This window comes from Ambystoma mexicanum, chromosome 3q (genome assembly GCF_040938575.1).
Source record: "Ambystoma mexicanum isolate Mex_15411 chromosome 3q, UKY_AmexF1_1, whole genome shotgun sequence".
Taxonomy (NCBI): Eukaryota; Metazoa; Chordata; class Amphibia; order Caudata; family Ambystomatidae; genus Ambystoma; species Ambystoma mexicanum.
Genome location: NC_090926.1, coordinates 1,265,373,035 through 1,265,387,198, shown reverse-complemented (window position 1 = coordinate 1,265,387,198; position 14,164 = coordinate 1,265,373,035). Strand labels below are relative to the sequence as shown.

Sequence of the window (14,164 nt, the reverse complement as noted above, 5' to 3'; positions counted from 1 at the left end):
CCATTTTAAAGATCACTATGGCATGGGATAGAAAATATAAAGTTGTATTCCAGGTGAATGAAGACCTTCTGGCTCTCACTCTCCTCCTCACTCACCACCCCTCTCTCATGGTCAGACCACTCTCTCTCCTCTCACCTGGGTCCCCTCAGGCCGCTGACTGCACCTCTTCCAGCCTTGCAAAACTTGTTCACGAACATCCATCCGATGAAACGTGTGCCAGCTGCTGCTTTTGCATAAACGTTCATCCCCCTGGTCCCCTCTGCACCAACTGCAGACTACCTCTGATTCCGCTCTCAACAACCTCCATCTGGCCATCACTAACACTCTGGACATTCTTGCCCCAGTCATGAGGATCCACCTGAAGCCTGCCTCTAAGCCGAACACCTGGTACAACTCTGAACTAGCAGCCCTGAAATGCAAGTGCAGAGCTTCAGAACGGAAGTGACAGACCTCTGGCTCACCCTCTGACAAACTGGCCTGTCGCTTGCTCCAGAGACAATACAGACTTTCCATCCGCACCAAGAAAAGGGCCAACATCCAGGCGTGGGTGGGTCTCTGGTGCATCAACACGGCTAAACTCTTTAAAATCTGCAGGGAACTAGCCAACCCTTCCGCAGTTTCCTCCTCACCCCTCCCAAGCCTGGTTCTCACCTGGTTCTCAGCAGAACTAAAGGAACTACGAACCAAAAAACACAAAACCCTAAACTTATGGCAAAAAGCGCCCAATGCCTCCTCACTATCGTCCTACAAATCACTGGCCACCCAATACAAAAAAAGCATCACAGCAGCTAAATCTGCATCATATCACGATAGAATCTCTGACGCCACCCCAGAATCCAAAGAGTTCTTCGCCATCTTCAAGGAACTCTCCACACCGGCCACTAAGTCCCAAGAGTTTGTCAAAGACCAAGCCTGGTGCAACACCATACAATCAGCCCTTCTAAAAAAAAAATCGAACTCCTCCAAGCTAAAATCTTAAACCATCACAAAAATCTCACTCAGGAAATCGTAGCTGCATCCCTCAAGGAAACAGTGAATGAGAACAAAAAGATAATTCACATTATACCCTTTAAATTTAGAGAAGTCTCAGATAAAGAGGTAATCGATATCGTCAACAGAATCAAACCCTCCAATTGCAAAGGCGACGCCTGCCCGCCCAAACTAGTCAAAGACTGCGTTGAAACACTAGCACCATTCCTCAAATCCTTCATCAATGCTTCCTTCAACTCAAACTCAGTCCCAACCAGCCTAAAAGAGGCTTGGGTGCGCCCTCTTCCCAAGAAACCCACTCTAGATCCAGAAAACGCCAACAACTATAGACCCATCACAACAGTTCCCTTCCTGCTCAAGATCCTCGACAAAGTCGCCTACTCACAAATGCAGCACTACCTCGAAGAAAATTGCATCTTAGGCAAAAGGCAATCGGGCTTCCGTCCGGGGCATGGGACCGAATCGGCCCCATTAGACCTTAAAATCCAACTTAACAACATCATGGACAGAGGCAAACCGGCTCTCCTCCTACTATTAGACCTATCTGCTGCCTTCGACCTGGTCAAACATGACATCCTAGGCATGCAACTCAAAAATGAAGCTCACTTCTCGCCTGAAGCCGTCTCCTGGGTCAAATCCTTCCTCAAGGGTCGACTTATGAAAGTCTTTTCTGATTCGGCAAACGCTACCCCAACCACTATCCATTGCGGCGTCCCACAGGGATCCTGCACTGCACCCACCTTATACAACATTTTCACCCTCCCACTGTTCAATGACCTCGACCATCGCCACATAGCTTACACCAACTATGCTGACGACACACAAGTCCTGATCCCCCTTACTGGGGTATATGAACAAGACGCCGCAGCACTAACAAAAATATACACAGCCATTCAAACCTGGATGGCAGCCAATGGACTTTGCCTTAACGGGGACAAAACAGAGATCCTACTAGTTGGCACCAAAGAAACACTCAACAAACTCCCGCCTCTATACAAATCCTTTAACGTTGATAACTCCACCATCACAGTCTCCACTGCAGTAAAAACACTAGGAGTATACCTCGACTCCACTCTCTCTATGACACGGCAAGTCAATGCCGTAGCCTCTTCTGCTGCACTCACCACTAAGATAATAAACGCTGTTAAACCCTTGCTATCCTCGAAAAACTGTTTGAATGTAGCCAGAGCCACAGTAGGTACCAAACTGGACTACTGCAACGCCCTCTTCCTGGGCACGTCTGCACAAAACATAAAAAAAGCAAGTCACACAAAACAATGCTCTAAGAGCAGCCCTAAGCATTCCAAAAAGGGAGCACATCTCCCAAGCCAGAAAAGAAGCACACTGGTTACCTATAAAAGAGCGCATACTATTCAAATCCATGGCCATCACCCACAGATGCCTCTCTGCCAATGCCCCACCCTATCCTTCTGAAAGGATCACCCCCCATACTTCCACCAGACCTACCAGGTCACACATGACCAACCAGACCTATGTAACCACCTTTAAAAGAAGCAAAGCCGGAGGGTCCAGCTTTCAACACCTAGCACCCAAAAACTGGAACGCACTCCCCACCGCCTTAAGAAGCGAAAAATCATACCACGCCTTCCGTAGACTACTCAAAACCACGCTGTTCAACTCACCCTGCCTCACCTGTATTCTCACCACTGTATGTATGGAAATAACAGCAAATGTATGAAAATATGCTTCTATGCAAATCTGTGTATCTGTATATTCACCATGTGTGCCTGTAACAAGTAAGACTTATTTAGCGCCACGATGCCCCCGGGCAGATGTGCGCTCTATAAATCCAAATAAATAAATAAATAAAATAAGCCCTCTGCAACGCATTGGCCACACACTTCACTACGTAAACTCAGGACATACTGAGCAACCTTTGCGTCCCCCCCACCCTCCTTCACTCCCTTGCTTCCTATGGCCTCCCACCGTCTTTCCTCCTCCTTGTTCTCCTTCTTCCCTGTCACACCTGAGTAGGTCACCAGAGTTAACCGCTCCATGAAGATCTGCTCCAAACAGGTTTCTCCCTGCTCCTCCAGAATCATCAAGGACAATAGTGTCTCTTTTGCCCCTGCACTTTCTGATTTCTGCAACCCCTCATTTGCCACTGGATCTTTCCCGTCCTCCCTCAAGCACTCCCTTGTGCACCACCCTATCTCCATCACCCCCCTCCTTGGAAAACTCTTGGAGAAGTTCACCATCCCCCAACTTATTTCACACAATGAACTTGTTGGCAGTCTCCACAACCATCAATCTGTATTCCGAGCATCCAGAGGCACGGAAACTGCTCCAGCTGTCCTCGTTCTACTTGATCTCCCCCTCCGCCTCTGACACAGTCAACCAGTCCATCCTCATAAAACGGTTCAATGACACCCTGGGTATCTCAGAGCAGGCACTTGACTGGCTGACCTCCTTCCTAAGTGACTGTCCGTCTCAGGTTACTCTGGGTACGTACTTCTCCCCTACCTCTTTCTCCACATGTGGCATCCCCCAGGGCTCCAACCCCTCTCCCTGGCTCTTTAACAAGTACCTTGCTCCTCTAGCACTCCTCATTTCAACCTTCTTCCTTAACTTACAGTGTTACGCAGATAACAAACAACTCTTCTTCAAACTTCCTGCTGACTTTGACTTCTCCCACTAACCGGGACTGCCTATTTGCCATCCAGTCCTGGTGCACTTCCAACGATCTCTGCCTCAAAGCCAGCAAGACTGAGATCCTTCCTATTGGGACTCCTGCTCTCTTTCATCCCTTCACTCTGGCTATCTTCTATGGGCTCTTCCACTTCTCCATCTGAAGCCAGAAACCTCTGAGTCATCTTAGACTCCTCTCGTTCCTTCCTCCTTCAAATCCGGGACCTTGCCAAGAAGTACCACTTTGAACTCTTCTCAAAGAATATTCTCACTTCCCCCCAGAGCTCAGTGTTACCAGAGCTCTGTTTCTCTCTAGGCAATAGCCTTCTCCTGAATCTACACCCTTCCGCTCTACGACCCCTCGACCTAATCCGGAAAAGGGCAGCGAGACTTATCCTTGGCTTCAAGCTCAGGGTATGCATCTCTCCATCCCAAAAAGCTCTGCATTGGCTCCTGGATGCTGCAAGGATCAAATTCAAATGCCTCTGCATCATCCATAAAGCTGTCTGGGGCCGGAAACCACGCTACCTGCAACAGCCTCCCCCCTTCAACCGGATCTTCTCAAATTCCAGAAGCTCCTCAAGACTGTTCCTTTTCACCACCTCCTTCCCTTCCACCCTTCCCTGCTACTCCCACTGTCGCTCAGCAACAAGGGCCCTTGTGTCCTTCCAGGCCATGGCCCCTCAGACCCAATCGCCTTCAGCCTCCACCCACCCTCAGCACTTACCTTGGCACCTACTGGCCTAAGGTGACTGTAAGGCTGCACTTAACCATTTATTTCATCTGTCCTCTCACTAGCACTTCCTCCACTGGGCACTTACCTCTGCTGCTCACTTACGAGCACGACTCACACCCACCTCTCTGCGCTTGCACATTTTGAATGCTCACAGGGCCTAGTAAGTCCATCTTTATCCTCCAGTGTAGTAATTGTTTCAATCCCTTTTTCCCTCCCTGTTGCCCTTTGGGTTCTTTGAAACACAATTTACATGTTTAAGCGCCTTACAAATGCACAATAAATAAAGGTATACCCCTCTCGGTTCATAAATAATATTTTACGCAACACAAACAGACCTATTTTTAGCACTCGGGAGGGGGGCAGTATGTATTACAACAGCTCAGCACAGCACTGACCGTGCACACATGACAAACTACTGCACTACTTATCAGTGTACTATCCTGGCCATAACAATCTCAGGATAGCCTCCTGGAAGTGAGACCAGATACTCTGAGTGTGACCATACGAGGATCGGGCCACCCCAATGGTTGACTCTGCACCCCCCCCCCAAATAGCCCTAGAAGTCTAATGAGCGATACCAAAATGATGGTTATTGACGCATGGGAGGCGTCGCATTACAAACTGTATTCGCCATAGTAGGTTTTGACTGCTGAGATCAATGAATAACGGACCGCTACCAGTTACCTTCATCAGGGAAGGAGTGGGATGAAACAAGACGAGTTGACTTTACTGGAATACTGTTCCATGGAGACCAAATACTTATAGCTAGATGCCTCCAAGATCTGCTCCCAAGCTGGGGCTCCCAGGCACCAGGAAGCAGTCCAGAATCCAGCTCTGTGCAGACACAGCCCAAACCTCCCATCTATTGAGCGACTGTCCAAAGGAATATATAGGTCTAGTGGTTTACACACATTCTGTTTGGGTGAATTGTGCCGAATAACCAGGGAAGAGACAGAGCGAGAGAGGGAGAGAGAGAGAGAGAGAGAGAGAGAGAGCGAGAGAGAGAGAGATGTCCATTACTTGTCCAGAAGGGTCTCACTCATGCTTGAATGACTCCCTCCCGGCTTCCCTTATCCCCATCTCATCACCCCCAACATCCGCCCATCTCCCTCTCTCCCTGCACTTGCACGATCCGAATGTCACAATGCTTAGTAGGACCGTTATTGGGTTTTTCTCCTCTGCCCCACCCCCTTTTGTCTTGTAGGAGGGTGATTTTTTCTGCTAGAGCTTTTTGAACATTAGTGCACCATAACTGATCTTTGATAGTATGGTCAGGTGGTGGGGCAGCTGACTCAAGCTCACGGAGGTTGGCGAAAAGTTCTTTAGGACGTGATTTGGCGTTCTGGATTCTGGTGTTGTAGAGATTACTTTTAGCTTTGGTGATTGCTTCCTTATAATTAGTGGCAATAGTCTGGAAAACGGCTTTGTTTGAGGGTGTTGGCAATTTCCTCCAGATCTTTTAGTCGCACACAACGTTTGAAGTTCAGTGGTGCACCATGTGTTCTGAGTTTTCGGTTTAATTTTTTCTTAGATTTCAGTGGAGCAATTGGGTCCATGGCAGTCAGCATGGTTTTATCGTATAGCGTGACTAGTGGAGTTGGGTCATCCTCCGAGTAGGTAGCATTTTGTTGCGGCTGATATTTTTAGAACTTCTGATGGAGGTGTAGGTAGTTGGGGGGGGATACTTCAGTAGTTGTGGTGGTGGAGAATATTATAGGTGTTGTGTCAGATCGCAGTGATGGGGTATTAGATATAATATTCATGGCACAGTTGATATCGGCAATCCAATCTAGAATCCGACCTTTTTCATGTGTGGGTGTATGGATGCGATGGGTGAAGCCTTTGGCTTGCATCGAATCTGCCAGGGGGCCGGCATGGGTATCAAAAGGATCGTTCAGGCCAAGGTTAAAATCGCCTAAAATGATAGCTTTAGATTGTGGTTTCATATTGGAAGCTAAAAGAGAGGTGAGGTCGTCTTCAAAAGGAGGATAGTGCTCCTGGGGGTCTGTATACAATGTGTAGAGTGCAGGTACAGGAGTGGGTGAGTTCGATTTTTAAAGTGATCACTTCGGCAGCGGTGATGGCTGGTTCTCCTGAGATTCTGATGTTTAGGGTGTCTTTAGCTATGTCCTTCCTGTATAATGAAAAGGCGGGACTTGAGGCTGTATGGAGCCAGGTTTCTGTGATTGCCAGTAGGTCTAGGTCGTGGACTTTGACAAAGTCTGCTATGTCTAGGGCATGGGCTGTCACAGATCTGGTGTTGATAAGGGCCCCTTTCAAATTTACAGTAGAATCGATATCTTCATGTTGTGTGGTGTGGGAGTTCAAGGGCATAATATTTTGCATTTTGTTTGGAGAGTTAGGCAGTTGAAGTGTGGGGGCTGGGTGTATTGGTTTGGCTGGAGGAGAGGTTCTGCTGAGTTAGGTAGGCCGCACCAGGGCTGGTAAATCTGTAAAGTGGTGTGTAGGTAATGTTTGCTAGCTGGGTGGTCTAGTGGGCACTTTATGGACAGTCCTACTCCTGCGAGTGCAGTTGTAGGCCGCTCAGGATGTTAGTCTGAATTTTCTTATGTGACCAATTATAGGTTGAGCTTTAGTTAAGGCAAACATGCTTAATGTCTCACTGGTGTGTGAAAGATTGGTAGTTTGGGAGGGGTGGGAGTGTAGGTGTAGGGAATGGGCTCACTGTGGGGAGGAATGGAGTTGGACATGGGAGGGGGTGGTGGCGTGCACAAAATATTCTTGCTAGACCGTACTCTATATAGGTGAATGATCCAACTGTGCAAAGCATGTCATTTGGACTGAGTGAAGCCATGATTAGTATTGGAAGGATACTGGTTATGGGCATGGTAGGAAATCATGCGGGCGCAGTTTGGGTGTGTCACACAAGTGGGAAGTACAGTGATTCGCCTAGATAATCAGTTAGGCAGATGTTACGAGATTGTCCAAGTAGGCAGGTGGTATATAGGGTAAGATATTCAATCTAGTCAAACAGTATGCAATAATGAAATTGCAAATGGATACAGTACTCAGTGGTCTCATACAATGGGTTCAATGAGTGATAGGTGCAAAATGTGCAGTATGCCGGTGATAAATAAGATACGTAGTCCCCAGACAGTGGGAACCGAGTACAGCATTCACAGTCAACAAGCAAGGGATACAGGAGGTGCAAGATTCTGCAGGCAATAGGTACTGTACATCAAGGCCTTAGGTAATCAAGCAGGTGTAGAGAGAGTTCACAATTATCGCAGGCAAGATGAATTTCAGGTGTACTGTATTAAGTCAGACATATCAGTTTATGGCAAGTCTATTGGTGTACACTACAGAACACGTATAGCCGGAGACAATGCTAATGGGAGCGAGAGCGGTTACAGCAGGTAGGTAATGCAATACATCAAACGTCATGATCACACAACAGCAGGTATTTCTGTAGTACACTAGGAAATATGCAGCCCTTAGAGTGGGTGCCGGGCAGTGATCTGCTCAGATGAGGATCTGAAGCTGGTCAGAGTGAGGCACTGCCAGAGACTGCGCTCAGTCTCGTTTTCCATCTTTTGAATTTCTTGCCCCCCCCTCCCTGGAATGCCCTTCCACTTTCTCTTTGTTGCATCATTCTCTGGTTCTCTAATATCACATTTATTTCAACACTCGATTGATTGCCCTCTGGACCCAACTGTTTATTCATTCTTATTGTACTGAGTTTCCGCTTTGGCTTAAGGCGCTTAATAAAAGACAAATAAAATACAAATACAAGAGAAACCCTGGTGGCATTGGCCAGTAAAATCAGACCCGAAAAGCCCCCTAGAAAAGAGCCACAGCCTTTAGGTTTCCCTCCCAGATCCGTAAGGGACACCTGGCTGTCGCTAGTCTGGGGAGGGCATATTGGATGCCAGCCCAGGAGAGGGACGCTTTCTAGTTCACCCATTCCCTTCCCCAGTTGAGTGCATAAAGACCCTTGAACCATCCTTCAGAGCCTGAGATTTGGGAAGCCATCTGTGACAGTCAGCACCCGTGATGCAGACGCTGCTATTCGTGTTGTGCAGAGGCAAGCATTGCAGACTAAAGACAGTGAACAGAGCGATATGCAAATGGTGGTACACATCTGGGAAGGAAGGGTGCAGACTCCCACCCACCTCCCCCGCTGTGGGAAAGGTGGTCTCACCTCCATAGAAGTACTGGTCCACGGTTTTCAGCCAGCCGACATCGTCATGTGTGTGGGGCACCAGATGCACGTTCAGGAAGCCAGGCTTGGTGGCTGGGCAGGACTAGGGAAAGCAGAAGCAAGAGGCATGGATCAGCGATAAGCAGAAGTGTCGTCATGGACCCACATCCTTCAGGCCATCAGATAGGGCTACAAAACCACCAACCAATAGTCACGAGGCACGGCCTTGTTCTGCTACCCATGGCAAGCCCGGCGCCCGCTTCTAGCCACTACCTGGCATGAACATCACCCCCCCCCTCCACTCCAGCCCCGCGCAGCCTTCTCAAGCTGCCAAACATACAATCTTCAAGCAAAACCCATGCATGGATCACTACCACTGAAGTCACCCCGAGCAGGATGACTGCACCGCATCTGCACATAGGAATCTCCAAGAGGCACAGTAAAGATCAAGAATCAGACCACTGTTTGACAAGCCCTACTAGTACGTGGGAATGTTGGGCAATTGGATGGGTGCATTGATGCCCCAGACTCAAAACATGACAGTTATCACCCCTCTGGGCCTTCTTCCAAGCCAATTAAACTGAGTGGGGAAAAATAGCATTCGGAAGGTTTACTTTATGTCCATGGTTTCTACTAATTTGACGCGCACTAAACAATGGGCTTGCTTTTTTTGGTGGAGCTTATTTTTTTTTTTTTGCAGCATGCATAAAAAGAAGCTGCCCGCTCAGGTCCATCAAAAAGCATGTCAAATGTTTGTCCACATCAAATCCCAGCACCAAGTGTTTGATCCCGAGCCAACAATTGGAGCACACATGCCATATCTGCCAAAACAAAGTGTTCAGCCTCACTCGTTTACTCATCGAGCTAAATATCATATACAACTTTATATCATGCTCTTAATTAAGAAAGAGTGATGTTGCTTTGTCAGTCCACAAAAACTAAGCACCCGTTGAGGGTCCGGAAATGAATGATAATTGGTTGGCCGAAGACCAACCGCCTCATTTACAGTGTAAGAATATATATTCATTAGTCATTAGTTATTACGTAGCTATTAGGTTAACTAGAGTGAGGCCATTTTAAGATGACCAGAAGCGCCATTTTGTTTTCTCTCTCTGTTCTCTTTAAGCATACCAGGCCTCTCGCAGTAGCCCAGTACATACATGGAACAAACCAAAAGGGGGCCTTGTGACATCAGCATACCTGGCCTCTCGCAGTACCCCAGCACATACATGGAACACGTACCTCTAGGCACATTAATGCATGGGCTCCTCTAGGCACATTAATGCACTGGCACCTCTAGGCAATGCATTGGCACCTCTAGGCACATTAATGCATGGGCTCCTCTAGGCACATTACTGCATGGGCTCCTCTAGGCACATGACTGCATTGGCACCTCAAGGCACATTAATGCATTGGCACCTCTAGGCAATGCATTGGCACCTCTAGGCACATGAATGCATTGGCACCTCTAGGCACATTAATGCATGGGCTCCTCTAGCACATTACTGCATGGGCTCCTCTAGGGACATTACTGCATTCGCCCCTCAAGGCACATTAATGCATTGGCTCCTCTAGGCACATTACTCCATGGGCTCCTCTAGGCACATTAATGCATTTGCACCTCTAGGCACATTAATGCATTGGCATCTCTAGGCACATTAATGCATTGGCTCCTCTAGGCTCATGAATGCATGGGCATCTCTAGGTACATTAATGCATGGGCTCCTCTAGGCACATTAATGCATTGGCACCGCTAGGCACATTAATGCACTGGCACCTCTAGGCAATGCATTGGCACCTCTAGGTACATTAATGCATTGGCACCTCTAGGCACATTAATGCATGGGCTCCTCTAGGCACATTAATGCATTGGCACCTCTAGGCAATGCATTTGCACCTCTAGGCACATTAATGCATTGGCACCTCTAGGCACATTAATGCATGGGCTCCTCTAGGCACATTAATGCATTGCCACCTCTAGGCACATTAATGCATGGGCTCCTCTAGGCACATTACTGCATGGGCTCCTCTAGGCACATTAATGCATGGGCTCCTCTAGGCACATTACTGCATGGGCTCCTCTAGGCACATTAATGCACTGGCACCTCTAGGCACATTAATGCACTGGCACCTCTAGGCAATGTATTGGCACCTCAAGGCACATTAATGCATGGGCACCTCTAGGCACATTCATGCATGGGCTCCTCTAGGCACATTAATGCATTGGCACCTCTAGGCAATGCATTGGTACCTCTAGGCACATTAATGCATTGGCACCTCTAGGCACATTAATGTATGGGCTCCTCTAGGCACATTAATGCATTGGCACCTCTAGGCACATTAATGCATGGGCTCCTCTAGGCACATTAATGCATTGGCACCTCTAGGCACATTAATGCATTGGCACCTCTTGGCAATGCATTGGCACCTCTAGGCACATTAATGCATTGACACCTCTAGACACATTAATTCATGGGCTCCACTAGTCACATTACTGCATGGGCTCCTCTAGGCACATTCATGCATTGGCTCCTCTAGGCACATTAATGCATGGGCTCCTCTAGGCACATTACTGCATGGGCTCCTCTAGGCACATTAATGCATTGGCTCCTCTGGGCACATTAATGCATTGGCACCTCTAGGCACATTGATGTATGGGCTCCTCTAGGCACATTAATGCATTGGCACCTCTAGGCACATTAATGTATGGGCTCATCTAGGCACATTAATGCATTGGCACCTGTAGGCACATTAATGCATGGGATCCTCTAGGCACATTAGTGCATGGGCTCCTCTAGGCACATTAATGCATTGGCACCTCTAGGCACATTATTTGTATGGGCTCTTCTAGGCACATTAATGCATTGGCTCCTCTAGGCACATTAATGCATGGGCATCTCTAGGCACATTAATGCATGGGCACCTCAAGGCACATTAATGCATGGGCACCTCTAGGCACATTAATGCATTGGCACCTCAAGGCACATTAATGTATGGGCTCCTCTAGGCACATTAATGCATTGGCACCTCAATGCACATGAATGCATTGGCTCCTCTAGGCACATTAATGCATTGGCACCTCTAGGCAAAGCATTTGCACCTCTAGGCACATCAATGCATTGGCGCCTCTAGGCACATGAATGCATTGGCACCTCTGGGCAATGCATTGGCACCTCTAGGCACACTAATGCATTGGCACCTCTAGGCACATTAATGCATGGGCTCCTCTAGGCACATTAATGCATGGGCTCCTCTAGGCACATTCATGCATTGGCACCTCTAGGCACATTAATGTATGGGCACCACTAGGCACATTAATGGATTGGCACCTCAAGGCACATGAATGCATGGGCTCCTCTAGGCACATTAATGCATTGGCACATTAATGCATGGGCTCCTCTAGGCACATTAATGCATGGGCTCCTCTAGGCACATTAATGCATGGGCTCCTCTAGGCACATTAATGCATTGGCACCTCAAGGCACATTAATGCATGGGCTCCTCTAGGCACATTAATGCATTGGCACCTCTAGGCACATTAATGCATGGGCTCCCGTACCAGCTAGCGCTTTCTGCAAAGAGGGCTCCCCAGAGGCACAAAGTCCCAGGCCCACAACCCACTATGCGCTCATGTGCCGCCCACCATGTGCAGTGGTGAGCTCGCCTCCTGACCAACAGGCTGGCAATTGGCACAGAACAGCAACTTCCAGAAGTCAAGTGCTGACTTCCATAGCCTTCCAAAAGAGAGTAAGGGCCAGAGGGACTGAGATAAAAACCTGACCTGCCAGCAGTAAAAGTGCACATTAAAGCATCATATGGTGCGGGTAAAGTGCTTCCCCAGGAGTGGCCCCGTCAAGGAAGCCCTGCCAGATGGACCAGTCTTCTTTCTATGCCCAGCGCTACCCTGCCCCGCATGTGTCTCCTCACCTGGTACCCGCACGCGGCGGCCGCGGCAATGCATTGCCTCGCGCCCAGGAGCAGCTGCAGCAGCAGCACGAGACGCCGCGCTGCCATACTCTCTACGAGGTCACGTGACTAAGCGGCACCTGAAGGCTCCCTGATATGGGGCTACCGCTTCCGCCTCCCCGGCCGCCCACGGAATGACGTCAACGCGGGCGACGATGCTGATTGGAGCAGCGGAGGAAGGGGGCGGGGGGCAGAGGCCGAGACACTGGCAGTGGTGAGGAGGCTCCGAGAGGGGAATAAGGAATAGCGCCCCGAAGCCCGCGCTGGATTACAGGGCGCAGGGCCGTATATTTAAGACAAAGGGTCCTGTAGGCAAGGACTCACTTAAGGGCTATCACATGTGCGACTTTAGGGACAAATGTTCCATGTATTGTAAGATATTAACATCAGTAATCCGTTCCTTTTTTTTGTTTTATTGTTGAATTTTTAGCATACAATATATACAACAAAATCAATACAAAATAGTTAACAATCCTTAAAATATCAGTACACTAAAAATGTATTTCTTGCATATAAATCCCATTCAATTACCAAAACAGTCCGGTACACCCCCTCCCCAACATTCTGACAGCATTATAGCCAACCCACCACAAATACAGAACTGCAGGGGTCTCAGTTCAGTTGTTTGGCGGATACGTGTTCTTGAAGAGTATCAGCCGAACAAGAGAACTGAGCCCCCTGCTGTTCTTGTAAGTGTGTTTAAGGACCAACTCAGTATCGTGTAAACTTAAATATCAGTTGGACCCAGGGCCTATTAAAGAATCACCCTGGGCAGGGGGGCACACTTGTGCGGCTACCCCACATTGCACCCTCCAGCGCATCTAGAGTCGGCGCTGGGAATGGGACATATTGGCATGTATGGTGTTGCGTAGTACTCTACCAGTGTGAGCATGCGTTAGCCTCGTTCCGGCTCGCGCATTCGCTTAGTGAATAAAGGATGTCCCGGTCACCAGTTGCCGCCGGGACCCCGTACCAGCAACACGCGTCCCGTGTCTGTCTCTGCCTGAATCCGTGTGCGTGTGTATGTGTGCGCTGGGGCTCTGGGGGTCACACGCCACTTCCAACACTGGCGACGAGGATCCGCGGCTGAGGGGAACGTGACATTGCTCCGGCTGATTTATTGTCGGAGAAAGTGTATCTCCCCACGCGGTCACAGACCTATGCAGTTGGCTGGTGGCCATCTTTAGAGCACGCGGATCACGGCGGTTGCAGCCCACATGGGTGCTCGTGTGCCGGCTGTGATCCAGCCTTCATGAAACAATTTTTGGACACTCCATGGCCCTGTGGAAAACAGGGGCCGTGGTTATTTACCTGGGAAACGCTAAAGGCATCACCTGCTGCAGCTGCAGGCCCACCCCATCATCATCCTGGGCCATCTGATACTGTACACCTCTCACATACAAGAGAAGGTTAGTGGAGAAACCCGCTGGGCTGACCCTGCTGCCACACCCTCACCCCAAACACCACCATGGGTGAGGAGGAAGGAGAGGAGGGGGCCCCCATGCCAATACCATGCAGGATGCAGAGGACCTTGGCACCCATGCCTGAGTTCGACACTTCAGGCCCACCGTCCAAACTGGGGCCAAAGTGGCAACTATGGATGAAGAAACTGGAAATGTTTTTCAGGGCCTCGGGTGAGACTGATGATGATGTGAAGGTGG

At 48.9% G+C, this 14,164-nt stretch overlaps 1 protein-coding gene across 3 annotated transcripts in view; it reads right to left on the bottom strand.

Moving 5' to 3' along the window:
• LOC138447860 (lysosomal alpha-mannosidase-like) overlaps positions 1-12,608 on the bottom strand; it is a 493,239-nt gene extending 480,631 nt beyond the window's left edge. For all 3 annotated transcript variants that reach the window (XM_069604300.1, XM_069604302.1, XM_069604301.1), the window contains exons 1-2: positions 12,465-12,608; positions 8,538-8,640 (exon numbers count right to left, since the gene is read on the bottom strand). In XM_069604300.1, coding sequence (XP_069460401.1) covers positions 8,538-8,640; positions 12,465-12,551 — 190 coding nt within the window. In that variant the 5' untranslated portion in view covers positions 12,552-12,608. The remainder of the gene's footprint in view (positions 1-8,537; positions 8,641-12,464) is intronic.
• Between the last annotated feature and the right edge of the window lie 1,556 nt (positions 12,609-14,164).